We start from the raw sequence: 14982 nt of genomic DNA on the forward strand, positions 1-14982 counted from the left end.
GACACAAATTTACATCACCTCTTGGTTAACAGCAGCACAGACAAGTTCACCGGTAGGGATCTCTAATCCTACACGTCAGGACAATGACACCTATGACAGGCTTCTGAACATCCCCGACATCTAGATAGACAAGAAAAAGGAGGGGCCCAGCAGGAAACACACACTAGCAGGGTACAAATGTGGCCCCTGCCCTTGGATTCACATCCAGACAAGATCATTTTAGGTAGCCAACAAACCAGACTCAGAGTTATTTTGTGCTTTTTTTCAGCCTGTCAGGATCGTAGTTTGTTAAGTAAGTCATTGTTTGCTTATGAGGGTAGTTAGTATAAAGATAGAATTCATTATTTTGTAATGTTGTAAGAGGTAAAGAAACCTGCAGCTTTACTGGCCAGGTAAGTACCCACCCATGTGTATCTGTGCAAGTTACACCTACTGTAATTAAGCACTTAAGACTTCAAGCAAGTAACTTGAGGTCTAAAGTCGAAGCCGAGAGAACATTTGTGATCAAAAAGGGGTTAGAGGTTTGCAGTGGGCTGTGAAGGTGATTAATTTGGCTTTGTCATGGGGTTTGTGTGCTTTATCTGCTCCAGTTCAAAAATGGCACAGCGTCCCATAGTCTTCACTGTCTTTATTAATTCCCGAGGAAGAGTCCCAGGCCTCTGAAACAACTGTGGGATTTTCTCTCCTCAGACTTAGCAGCAATAAAATCCAACTGTCCAATCAAGCTTGTAGGTCATCAAATCCATCTGTTCTGTAGCACACTGTGTCAGAGAGGAGGAAGAAGGAAGAATAGCAGTTTGTGAGTCCCTTTTCCTTTTGTGGGTCATGACAGATACTGTACTGTACATATTCTCCTGGAGGGTCCCCCTCACTGGTACTTACAAATAAAAGTAGGTTGTTTTTCCTGATTCTGAAACATTTCTGTGAATGATATCACTGCATTACAGAGGAAAGTGCATATCAATTTCAGGGAATCCAAAGTTTTATGAGTCAAGTTGGAGCCCCAGCTATTCCTTGGCCTGTAGAGATGGTGCCTGTATTTTGAAGCCAGTAAGGATGAGGAGCGAATGAAACCGTCTCTTGCCTCAATAGTTTGTCCCTATTGAAACTGGCTTCCTTTAGGCACTCTTGATGTCAGGCTTCATTCTATCCACATGGCTTCAGTGTTAGTTGTAATTTTAATTGTTTTGTGTTTTTTCATGGACACCTTATACAAACAGGAACAAAGATCTTCACTCTCATTCACACAGGATGGGATATGCTGGCTATTAAAATGATTTGTTAGTTCTGAATGGCTTTTTAGGTTGGGATGCAAATATGAGAACAAACAATGATCTTCAACAGGACTGGTTTAAAGATTTGGCGGTTATGTTATTGTGTCACAATTTTAGCTGTGTTTTTCAGATGCTAACAATACAGACAAGCATTAAAGCTGTCATGATATGTGGGAGTAAAGCCACTCTATCAGTAGATTGACAGTGATTATAGCTATTACTGGTAAAACCCTTCACAATGACTCATTTCACTGCTACTTGTGTGTGTAGAACTTTTTTTCTTGATCTTAAGGTACTGCTCAGTGAGCAGAGATCGCTATAAATGATTTTGTCTTGAGTGACAGATCAAGGTTGTGCTTAGAAAATGCCATGGAGTCAAGAGGGTTAACTGTTTTGATATGTACTATGTGCTCTTTCTTTTATTAAAATGAATTATTGGCTCATTATTTTATGTGGCTGTACAGTGTTTATAGGAACATAAATTCAATGAAGAAGCAGATGCCAAAGAGGCAAAGTTTTCCTGTTGCTTCCCTTGCTGACATCATCAAAACGATGGGCTTAATTGTTTTCCCTGACTTCCGTGTACTGATTATGATAAGGGTCCCTGCAGTGATTCTGTAGGGATACTCAAGAATCTTCTTTATGCACAGTTATCCATTCATGCTTCCTTGAAGAGCCAGGACAGGGTGTTTCAGGATGATGATTTATAAAGTTGCATCACCAGCACAAACAAATTCATCTTGTGTCTCAGCGTAAGATCACAAAATAGACTGACAGCATGAGAGCTGATGAGAAATAGGAAATGTATTCTGCAAGGTGTGAACCTGCTTTATTAGTAGCTCTTTGGACCCCACTTGGTGGGCCAACAGAAGTTCTGGGGATGCACTTGTTCCTCCTTCTTCCTCCAGACATGTCATATTTATCTCCATCTGGAGTATAGTCTTTTTCTGCCCCCTCCTGAAGTACCTGCACCTCATTGACCCCCCCTTTTGTCTTGCGTCCCCGGCGGGTACAGTTTTTGCGGCTTCCCTTGGGTGGCCGTGGCAGGGGTGAGGGTGAAGGCAAGCTGTACTGGTCCCCATGGGGCATGTATGGCCGCTGATGATGGTTGTGATGGTTTCTGTGACGATTCAGGTGGTTTAAAGACTCTCCGTGCTCCATCTCTCCACCAGGGGCGCCGTGTGGGTGACCCTGCCCGGACAGGCAGCTGGGAAGCTCCTCTTTCTTCAGCGTCTTCAGGTCCTTTCCTGTCAGCTCTGGTGGTGAAACACACATCAGTGAGGAGGTGGAGCCTCTGAACCGCCGCAGCCAATCCCATAGTGACAGGGCCTTGCAGTCACACTCCCAGGGGTTGTCGTTGAGACGCAAGTACTCCAGGGCTGGCAGCAGAGTCATGGTGGCACCAGATAGCTCAGTTAGGGAGTTATTAAACAGGTATAGGGTGGTGAGACGCCGCAGGTCATGAAAAGCCTGACGATCAACCCACTGGATTTTGTTCTGGTGCAGAAGAAGCCGGTCTAAGACCCCCAGACCTCTGAAAGTGTTTTGGCGAAGACTCCATAGTCGATTGCCATGCAGGAAAAGATGACTGAGGTTAAGCAGGTCGATGAACAGATCATCCTCCAAGAACTCTAGCTGGTTGTCCTAGAGAGAGAGAGAAAGAGAGAGAGAGAGAGAGAGAGAGAGAGAGAGAGAGAGAGAGAGAGAGAGAGAATAATATCCATTTGATTATGGGTAACTTGTGTAAACTTTGTGTTCCATGTAATATTTGCTATTGGATAAAATAATTTTTATCATAAGTGTAACAAGCAGTAAGCAAGCCTTTGTATCACTGGTTTGCTAGGCCAGTATTGCACAATATGTCAAAAAGATTGCAATATTTTATATTATACAACATAGTGAATAGGTTGTTGTGTCACACAGATTTGAGTCACAAAGTTGAACACTTGAAGTTCGGGGAAAAGCTGGACTATCGGATAATCTGTAATCTGTACAGCTCTCTGCGGCTCACACAATTTACTCAATCATTGAGTGGTGTGTTTAAGGTTAAAGTATGATGGAATCCTTTTTCCTCATAGATGTTAATAACTAAACAAATATACATTTTTGTGGGGGAGTCAATGGACCTGAGCTTCACAACAATATTAACTGTGATTTTACTGCTTTTTAATGCTTTTTATGCACCATCTGTAATGCTTTTGTTTATGTAAAGCACTTTGAATTGTCTTGTACATGAAATGTGCTATATAAATAAACTTGCCTTGCCTAATATCCAACAATTTAACACAGAAAATAACTGTTATGACAAAAACAAACAAAAATATATATAAAAAAAGAAGGAACTATGCATTTTATAATGACTCTTAGATGTCAATTTTTTTCTTTCTGATATTGTGTTTTCTATTTTGTAAATTGATTCTGTTTTTTCATAGATTAAAACAGTTTTCTTTTTTGTTTTTGTTTCATTGTGTTTTCTATCTTTTTTTATGCGTCTTTGTCTTTGTGTTTTTTTGGGGGGGGAGTTTTGTGAGATGTGATTGTGTGTTTGAAAATGTCAGTGTGTTCTTGCATTTTCTCCACACTGCCTTACCTTGCACCTCGGGGCCTCAGTTTTTTTATTTTTATAATTTTGTACTACATTAAGGATGCCATTTGAGTTCCAAGTTCCAATTCATTAGCAATAACTGCAGGCTTATGGACAAATAATGCTGTTATGTGAGTGCAGCTGCAAATGTGATGTAAAGCAGGAATAAAAGGCAGCCAGCATTCCAGTACCTGTAAATAGAGATACTGGAGATTATTTAGGCCCGAAAAGATCCCTGCAGGCAGGCTGATCAGGCCGCAATGGTACAGGTGCAGGGCATGTAGCCGACCCAGGCCCAGGAAGGTGTCAGAAGCAATAGCCTTTAGGTGCTGATTGTCCCCCAGGTCTAGCTCTTCTAGACGGTCAAAACCATGGAAGGTGGATGGCTGTATGTAGGAGATGTTGTTGGAATAAAGCCACAACATAGTGGTGGTGGGCGAGAAGTGACCACGGAGTAACCGTTGAATTTTGTTGTTTTGCAAGAAGACACGCTCGCTCTGAGCAGGGATGCCCTCGGGCACGGCATGGAAGTTGTGGGCTTGGCAGGAAACGGTGCTAGGTGAAGTGTAGCAGATGCAGTGGCGAGGACAGGGCATAGAGAGATCCAGGCCACACAACACCAACAGTAACTCCACCCCACCATAACCTGAGAGAAGAGAAACATAGAGGGACAGAGTAAGGGAGAGAAAGAGAGATGCAAGCAGGGTTAATTGAATTCATACTGCAGACATTCTGTTATCAGACACATCTTGAATAAAACAGTCATTGATCTCAGTTTACAAGGACAACAATGGGCACGGTTCAGTGCAGACAAATTACAGTGCTGACACAAATCTCTCTTACACACATACGCTCAGCATACATTCATGTATTGCTTTGTGAGTCCATTGTCAAAAATATTTGAGCCTCCCCTACCCTTTACCGTTATCTGAATCTGAAATTCACAAGATCATTTTTACCTGTGTCACATAAACCTTGAAAAATCTATGAAGTCCTTTCTTTTTCCCCCTTTTTTTTTTAAAGAAAATGCTAAATTACTTGCAAGTGTGATGTCTTTTATTGTGTGGCAGTATGATATTCAGAGAGGTGCTTACCTCTATTTTTGTGGTTCCCTGTGGCAGTCTTGACAGAGTGGGACACACACACAGACACACACATCAACCAATCATGCACAGCATTATATCCTTTGGTTATCCTCCAAAGGTGACAGAAAATCGATATATCTCTTCCTTACAAGCAAACACGCAGCACACCTGTAATACTTTCCCACAATAAGGGAAACCAAGAAAAAACGGAGGGAGATGAGGCAGAGGATGAGGCGAAGAAATCATCTGCAGCAGGCCTGTGAAGTGGATATTACTTTTTGTTTTCAGATTCCCATCATGTCACTCACATTTATTTATTTATTTGACTTTTTCTTCCCAACCTTAGATCATTTCATTGTTTTATGTGTCTCAGGACTGGAGAGATTAAAAAACGTGGGAGGGGGGTAAAGCTGATAGAGCTAAAGGGGAAGACAGAGTGATCCTGTAATATTCTAACAGAGCCAGAGATGAAATGCAATATGAACACCATATGTGTACATGGTTGTATTTCCTTATGTAAACCATTTTAATTTGAGCCCATGATATGATTTTTGTGAACAATCAGAACATTTAGACCAACTGCCACATCTTCCAAAGGTTATATTAAGACTTAGTTTGTAGTGGCATGTGACTCTAATCACATTTAAGCTAAGGGAGCAGACAGTGCATGATATCAGAAGTATGCAAAGACATTGATGTGTCGGTAAAAATGAACAGATGTGATGGACAGATGCCAGGCTGGCTGGAACAGTGCTGTTATGTTAAAGAACAGCAGGCTCTGAGCATGGGACACTGGAGTATTATCCCACATGTGTGTGTGTGTGTGTGTGTGTGTGTGTGTGTGTGTGTGTGTGTGTGTGTGTGTGTGTGTGTGTGTGTGTGTGTGTGTGTGTGTGTGTGTGAGACTGTGGGCCATAGTAATATAATGTACTTGTGTTTGTTATATCTGTCTCCATGAATGTGACATTTATCTGAGGCATTTTTTTGAGTTGACAAGGATGACCTTTTCTAATAAAAAAAATAAATAAAAATACACACACACACACACACACACACACACACACACACACACACACACACAAAAAAAACATAATCAGCTTACATCATGACGGTTCAGCTGCTTCCCTGTCATTTACCTAGAGTAAACAAATACTGTGCAAACCTTGAATATTGCATGATTTAATTAATATTGATACAAACATCTACTTCATTATTTGTGGATTTATGCATGTTTTTTTTCACCATTTAATCCTGAATAATAATCTATAATTTAGGAGCAAATTTATGATACATGAAGTACTTCTTAATGATGTATGATTAAAGCAGTAAAACATGTTTTATTACTCACTGCATATTATTATATAATGAGGCTGTATTAAATTTACACTTGTACATACAGCAACCACTTCTAAAAGACAGCGGGGACACTAAGTAAAATGTAAATAATTATGTAAAGCAATGATTTGCAAAAAAATAAATAAATAATAAAAAACGTAAACCGTTAATTTAATGTAAGATTAATTAAAGAGTGTATAAACACTATAAAGCATTGAAATCAAGAAATTTGTTTGTTAAATAATCTTTCAGCTTAAAGTAACAGCCAAGGTGGAAGTATTTCATCACAACATTTTATTTCACAATTTTACTAAACTAACAAGCTGAATTTTTAAAAAAATTCTGTGGAAATTTCAATAAGTTTAGCAGCAGATCAGGATCACTGTCATTAACAGCAATTTAAAACTTCAGACTTTGTGGTTTTGTTTGAGCATGTGATGCATTCATACTGGAAGACTGGTGGAAAGGTTGGATGGGAGTTGAATAATAAAAATGGAAGGGATGAATACAAATTTATCATTTTGGTGGTTTTGCTGAAGAGCTTTACAGATGTACAGTATAAAACATCCTGACACACTCACACACACACAAACCCACACACACACTCCTCCTTATCAGTTTTAAACAGATAACTTTCTTCTTACAGTCATGGTGACCTATCTATATGATTTCTCATGTCAAGTTGTGCAGTAACACACAGCTGCTTGTCCGTCTTGCAGGATTTCAGAATGAGTCTGTCACTCTGTTCTTTATCGGTCCACCTGAACCAGCCTTGCTTGCTTCATGCATCAGTTCCTGCTTTCTCCTGAACATTTGCACCCTCTTTCCTCTACAGCTTTTTCTTTTTGCTGCTCAGCCCCACCTGCTGTGTATTTTAATTAGGTGTAAAGCTGCTGTTTGTTATTTTGTGAGCAAGTGTGTGAACTATATTACATGTGTACATGTGTCTTTCTTTGGAGGTTCTTGCTGAGGTTCTTGCTGAGAATCACTTGACAACACATACCTGAACAATATTGTATTTGCTTGAATAGAAATATGTCTTTATTGATTTTAAATCTCAGTTTTGTCACAAATCACTAATGTGATCTCTCGTCAATTAATGAATGCTGTCTCCCATTGCATTTTTCCTCAAATCTTCCGTACAAGCCTGCTTGACACATGCTTGAGATGATATTGCTCCTAGCATTTGTTTGCATTTCCAATTGCTTTTGCTCCCTTGTTGCCTTTTGTTTACCCCTGCAGTATTACATTTTTATCTACATTTTCATCATTGCTGTAAATATGACTTCCCCTTTACCCTTTTCATTCTTTCCAATTATATCTGCTATCTTTCTGTTTTCCCCTTCATACACGTGTTTCCCATCTGAGGGAAGTGATCATCTCTGTCTGCATATTTACTGTGGATGTTTGTTTTAAGTTTGCAGACAAATTAAATGAGATGATTGCCTTTAATAGAAAAGCTGTAATGTAGCTTGACTATGAGGGGAGCAGCTCACTGTCAACATGTAGTTTTGGAGAAATTTCATTCATTTTATTTATGCATTTCTATTCTTTATTTATTATATTCAAAATGTCTTGTAAACCATTCCTGTACAATGACAGAGTTACTTTGAAGTAATTTTTATGTGGCACAGAAAGAGGAGTTTAAGAGTTTCAGTAGGGTGTGTTCATGTTCCCAGGAAGTGGTTGAATTCTTTTTGCTTTTATATATTTGGATGTGCCAAGGGTTCGAATTATGGGGGAGCTAAGGGGAGCTCGGCTCCCCTGAAAGGCACAGGAGTTCCACTAAAGACATTCAACTGATACTTTGAGGGTGTGTCCTATTACATTTAATTTTTCAAAAAGATTCCTGATGCGTCTTGAAAAGAATAGCAATAATTTGTCAGCTTTGTGTTGTGTTTGTGTATTTATTTAATTAATTAAATTAATTAAATCCTCCAAATGTGATCTGCTCTGTTTCCTTCAGCACCATGGACAGCAGCTTTGTTTTTGTAGAGTGCTGTGAGCGTCCATACAAAAAACGGTTTGTATGCTTTTTTTTTTGGTTGTTAAAAGAATCTTCTGTCCCTGTTTCTGACTAAACAAGCTGCATACAGTAGTAGCAGAGTTTTCTTTTTTTTTTTTTTTTTTTTTTTTGTAGTAACCATATTTTTGACGGTGCTACGTGCACTAATATATATGCGCATGCACATGATGTGCAAAGTCATGGTGCACGTCAGACAAAGGCTCCCCCAAAAGCTTTGGATGTGTCATATAAAAACAGGTTTTATTACTGTATGTTTATAATATTGTTCTGCTCCTCATTGTGGATGTGCAACTATATTAACATTTTGCCAAGACATCAAGCTCCAAGTCCTAAACCGACAACTCTCACTTAAAACAACATCAAGATATCTTAAAACCTTTTTACCCTTTTTCTTTATAGTGCATGCTCCCATGTGCTGTGTTAAATGCCTTGGTTAGCTTTCATCTAAGTAACTCCTGCTGCTTAAAGTCAGTGTATTGATATGAATGCAATGTTAAGGCTGGCATATGTTGCCAAATAAAATGATTTATCAAACAGACACTGCGCATTATATGTCAGAGCATGATATTTAATTGTTTGATCTAAATTATTCTTGACCACAGAGTGGGAGCCATTAAAGGAATGGAACAGCTGTAGGGTTACAACCCCAACTACAAACCACAACATCTGCTGTTTGAGTCCATCCTAGGGCCTGTGTTGCATTTGTATTTTCTATCAGTTACTGTCGCCTCTCAACTGTCATCAGTTCCAAAAAATAACCCAAAGATACTCTGAAAGTAATCTGCTGTCGTAACAGCTTTCCTACTTCTGTGAAAGCTTTTCATAAGAACTTTTAACCTGACTGTAGGGACATGCATTACTGACTTTGGACCATGATGCTGGGTGGTCTTATCTGTCATTGTAGCACATGACAACTTTTCGGCAGGGGGAATTGTACTGACAATTGTTAAAATGTCAACTCAATTGGATTGTAATCACACAAATGATTGTTTCCATTGGTCCTTTTTGGGGTTGTAAACATTCATGCTTTCCATTTCATGAAGGTCATTGTCTGTTTCAGCAAGAGATGCTTATTTAATCAAACCTCCTTCAGTCTGTTGCTCTCTTTGTCTCCAAGTCCATTTCCTGCTGCTTGTTTGGCTAGATTTTCATCTTAGCTTCCCTAGTTAGATATTAGCCAAAAGCTTCATCAAGCACAGTCAGGGTTCAATTACAAGAACCCTTTTTTTTCTTTCTCTCGCTCTTATTTCCCTGCACAAATCATTATCTGCACAAACACCCACAGAAGGGAAAGAAAAAAAAGAATGGGGGGAAAAAAAAAGCAGCACAAGCACACACGCTGCTTGTCAGGCCATCGTCACAACTGCCTTCCAAGAACAGCTTGGCATCTGCAGGAGACACCTGCCACTCACTCTGGCAAACTCAGGAGAAACTAAGAGAAGGAAGAGAAAAGGAGGGGAGCAAGAGAGGGGAGGAATGGGCAATATCAAGCTCAAAGGGAATGAGGAACTCTTATAACATGAAAGCAGAGGCATAGCTCGTCAGTGTGGGAGGGAAAGAGAGCAGAGCAAGTGAAACTAGCTAAAAAAAGGATGGCGGGGATGACAGGGATCTACTGTGAACTGTGGATCATTACATGGGTAGGTGTGTGAATGTCTGTCTGCTCTGCACATAGCACAACGGGCTTCCGACAAATTGCCAGCTAATTCTGTGACCTTTTGTGAGGTGACTCAGATAAACACCTTGAAAATGATTACACACTTGCACTTGCATGGAGAAAAAATTTAGTCACAATGAAACTACCATGTTCTTCAGGTAAACACATACACACATGAAAGCTGGCTGCAGGCGCATGCACCCACGTGCAGACACACACAGTCAACACTAATTAGCAGCAGTGCAAGGATAAAAAAAAAAAGAGAAAATAGAAAAAAGCAAAGCAAAAGTAAAAAAAAGAAATAGAATAGAATCAAAACATAAATTTACAAAAATGGCAAGAAGGAGGCGAGTAAGACAGGGAGGCAGTACAGCTAGCTCAGGCACTCAATATAGATGCTGTTTGCCTCTTGTTAGTGGTTGATTTAGCTTAGCATAATCCCAAAGATCATTTAGCGTTGCTCATTTAAATGGTGATAAATCTTTGGCAGAGTTAATGAGAGATTTAAATGCCGTCGTTGCTTCAAAGACACAGCTGAAATATCTCTGCAGTAAATAATCTGGCCTTCTCATGCAATATAGTACACAACCATTACATCCATCTTCATACTGAAGACAAATCAGGTCAATACCACCAGCTCTGCATCACTGATTCCTTTAAACTAAAGAGTTCCTGTTTTGTTATGTTGGAAGTTTCCTTCATTTCCACTGCTGTGACATTATACAAAAAAAAAACAACAAAAAAAAAACAAAAACAGTCACACAATGCTATAAGCAAACCATTTAAAGTACCAGTTGATTTCTGTAACTGATGCAGTTGTAGATGCACCCTTGCTTTTATCCTTGCTGGACTGTTTAAAAACCATCTTAAGAGTTGAAGAAGTAAAAAAACCTGGCATGTAGCAGGAGGCAGAGTGCTGGAAAAAATACTAGAAATCCTAAAGCACTTACATTAAAATTTAATGTAACTCTAAGTAAAGTGTTGACGCACCACTTATTGTTGGAAAGCTTTTATGTGAACTACCTTACTGAGCATGTATTACAAGCCACATTCTAACAATCATTTGGCTAATTAATCATCAGTTATGATAATTGATTGTACCTAAACAAAAACACCAGAAACCAGATCAAGCTCTTTAACCGCGAGGTCAAACATGTTGCTCATTGAACTGGGCCATCCAGGCAGCTAATACCTCTTCACAACAAAAACAAAATTAGATATTAATGTCTTTACAGAGAGAAGTCTCTCCACTCAGCAGCCATTTTGAAAATATCTCTGGGCAGTTATTGTAGGTTAAATAAGACCAGGCTCATATCTTATTGAATGGCGAGAGCAACGCATAACTGTAATTTCAAAGGACACTGAGACATAAAACCACTCAAACCTAAAAAGACTGAAAACCTCTGTTTATGTTGCCCCTAAATGTGGTTTAAAAACATTGTTTCCTTCCCCCTTCATAGTGCCGTGCAGAAAGCAGATTGAGTGCTTAGCTTCTGTATAAAATCCCAAGAATTCACATGATATCCTTCTCTTCCATGCTTATTTAAAGAAACATCAAAATTTGCCTGGACTGTCTCCACACAGCAGAAACTGTCATGAACCTCTAGTGTGTTTGTGCCTCTGTACAAACTTGACGAGTTGGATGTGCATCCTAGTTTGGCAGATGTTGGGTTTATTAGTGAAAGTGAAGATGTTCATTTTTAGGTGTTTTGGTCCCCACTTTATGAAGTTTTTTCATTAGTGTCACAATACAAACAAACTGTGTCCTGTCAAACCATAACAACAAATTTAGCAATAATACCTTAAAGCTGATGTGTTAATTTCTCTAGTTTCTACTTGCAGCTTTTGTGGTGTCTTTATTCAGAATTTCTGCTTCTTGTGAATCTGCAAGATATTAGAAAGGAAATCTTGAAATGGGGAACTGCAGCTTTTATTGATGCATCGAAACACATACATGTAGTAGGTTTCTAACTATGGAATCTCCTGCACAGCAGTGTTTTCTGTCTTTTGTCCAGCAGGGAAGCAATAATGAAAGAATAATCAAATCACTTTCAGAGATGCCTCGTTTGTTTAACAAACAAAAAGGCCTGCCTGAAAGCTATTTTAAAAGGTGTGTTACAATTAGTGTTAGCCCTATTTGGTGCATGTTATACTCTAACAGTCATAGTGATTTCTCTTCTGCCCCCCCTTCCCCTCAACCCCTAGTTGTGACATCTGTTCAGCATATAACATAGTGGCCCATTAAAAATACACACACAACTCTGATCACTGCAAGTGTGTATTTTTCTGATAGTGCGACAGAGAAGAAGAGAGCAGACGCATAAATAACCCCTACCCCCTTTACATGCAATAATTGGGTCATTTGAAAGGCTAAGCTTATCTCAACACTAATCAGGGTCTAATTATACTCTGAAAAACTTTGCCCACGCCTTCGTCCCATACACACACACAAACACACAGACACTCTCTTCACATGCATAATCAGAGGATGCAGGTCGCAGCTTTTCCTAGTTAAATCCGGCCTATTAGTGGAAAGATACGAGCGGGTGCACAGCACTGCTCTCTGCCTTCTCGTTCCTCTCTGAAACTGTGGTAACAAAGACCAGCAGGGGGACGTGTCCATGGAAAGCAAGGGGCATGTTCAGGTGGGGCTCGAACCATGAACCTGGTGATTAGTGAAAAACCTGCCACTGCACTTTCAATGCTCAATTCACACACTTAGTAATAAATGCAAAAGCAAAGTGCCCCGTGCACACACAAAGTCACAGATGAGTAGCCCCAGCAGAGCAACCAACACACCAATCATAGGAATTTCATGGCTGACTGAAGCTGATCTGGCAGCAGGAATCTGTGTTTGCTGAAATGCTGTGCATGAATGTGCACGTGTTGCAGCTGAAGGGCTGGTTGCCCTCCTTTTGTCTTGCCATCACCAGATCTGGAATGCTCTTTGGCAGATGTCCTTGTTGGAAGGCGGCGAGAAATGAGCCTGCTCAGCAAGCCGATGAAAAGAGGAAGAGAAAGTGCAGCATGGGGGCGAGTTGCTTCTTCTTTAAATAAGTGTTTGTCCAATCCTTCCAGCACCAGGAAGATATCTCTTCCTATCTGCAGGTATGAATCACTCGGCATCCTCCAATCTCCTACCATTTGTTCGCTTAGTTCCCCATCTGTCTCTATTATAAAGCCTGTTAAAAGTACATCAAGACTTGTTATTATATAAATTTCTCATAGTGACACTCTCTGGTCTTACACCTTGTTTGCACAGTTTGTTTTGGAAGCTCTCAGAGCGGGAAATTTCTGTCATGCTTGGGGATTAAGCTTGTAAATCAGGCACACACAGATTCCAGACAAGAGACAAGAAAAGTGGATGGAGGAAGACGCCAAATGAGATGAAGGGTTACTAATCCAAATACCCAGAATGTCATGTGAAGTGTGCAATTTCAACACAGTGACATGACCGAGAGATCATCTGTCACAAGGCTGTTTGATGGGATCCAATCCAAATTTATTTATAAAGCACATTTAAAAACAACAATATTTGACCAAAGTGCTGTACATGAAGAATACATTGGCACAAATCACTATAACTCGCATACAACTAACTCATGGTGTGTTGAATGCCAAGGAAAAAAGATGAGTCTCTAAATAAGATTTAAAGAAGACAGTGACGGAGCCTGCCTTACATGTAGAGGTAAAAAGCCCGATCCCCTCTGAGCTTCAGTCTCAACCAAAAGGGATAACATGCTACTTTACACTTGCTTTTGAAAGAGCCAATCGGGTTCGGGTTTCTCATTAAAAAGACTCCCAATGGAGCATGACTTTAACCACTATAGAACTGGCAGCGCTTGACGCACTCAGTTAGATTCCAAACTGCGTTTTTCAGCGGCTGATAAATGTGAGACCTACAGTGACAAAATGATTAATGACTTGAGAGCATAACTATATGTACAGTATTCTACACAGAAATGAATTTTCTGGGTCAACCCCCTCAATCTAAATCCAGACTGTCACACTGTTTCTAATAATTTTCATCTGATACCAATGTAACGGTCCTCAAAACACCATTAGCACAGTATTAGCGCTGCAAAGTACTACACCTCCCCTTTGGCCAGCTTTTCTTGTTGACATTTTTCATACTGTACTTCTTGAAGAAAATTCATTCAGGTGGAATGACAGAAATGGTGTAGACGACACAGCAGTCGGGAATTATGATGCGGGCAGTGAAAGGGGGAGGAAAGAAGATTGAGAGAAAAGAAGGTGTCACAGCTCTTTTCCATCAGCTAAAGAGAGATGGATGAAGCAAGAAAAGCATGTCAGTTAAAATCCTTAAATCAGTCATAAGATCTGGCCAACTTGAAGGTTGTCAGCTAAACTTCAACATTAGTCATGGAGTTTGGCTGCTGTGAAGGTGAAGATAATCTTGAAGAGCCTCATCTTCCTCTTCTTCTGCTGTCTCTTTTTATAATGCTGCTCCCTGTGGACTTCCTCTATGGCTCCTTCAAGGTTGTAGTCTGTTTATTTCTCAATTCTCTCATAATTTTGATCCTCTTGAGTCAATGTCTACAGCATAAAATACTTATATGATAAGATTATATGTATAAAAAGTGTCTGAAAAGTTTGAAACAGAGGATGTTAGCTGTGTAGCTTAGTTTCATAGCAGCTGTAGCAGATTCCAATGATGAAACAGTCACAGCATAAAAACATCTCCAAACATTACAAAACACTTTCAGGAACCCTTCAAAGATTCCTGCAGTACAATCATAATCTCTGCTGGTGAGCTTTATGCTCACTATGCACCATGAAATTGCTAAATATACTACTTCACTTTGAGGAAGCAGGACTACGGGAAGAAACTGAATGCTCCTGTTTATTAATGTGAGGAAAGTGACTGAAAATCAATAAATTTTATGCAGCCTGTTCGTCTGGCTGTTTGAGTCACTGAACAACTTCAGATGTGTTTTATGCATATAAAAGTGACCATAAAGGCTGCTCAACTACTTCTACTATTGCAAGGCTATAACTTT

At 39.7% G+C, this 14982-nt stretch overlaps 1 protein-coding gene across 1 annotated transcript in view; it reads right to left on the bottom strand.

The window, feature by feature from the left end:
* Positions 1-845: 845 nt before the first annotated feature.
* Positions 846-14982, bottom strand: part of LOC121654938 (reticulon-4 receptor-like 1) — an 88417-nt gene continuing 74280 nt past the window's right edge. The window contains exons 2-3 of the mRNA XM_042009314.1: positions 4050-4504; positions 846-2918 (exon numbers count right to left, since the gene is read on the bottom strand). Coding sequence (XP_041865248.1) covers positions 2022-2918; positions 4050-4504 — 1352 coding nt within the window. The 3' untranslated portion in view covers positions 846-2021. The remainder of the gene's footprint in view (positions 2919-4049; positions 4505-14982) is intronic.

This window comes from Melanotaenia boesemani, chromosome 15, assembly GCF_017639745.1.
Source record: "Melanotaenia boesemani isolate fMelBoe1 chromosome 15, fMelBoe1.pri, whole genome shotgun sequence".
In the NCBI taxonomy this organism is placed as follows: Eukaryota; Metazoa; Chordata; class Actinopteri; order Atheriniformes; family Melanotaeniidae; genus Melanotaenia; species Melanotaenia boesemani.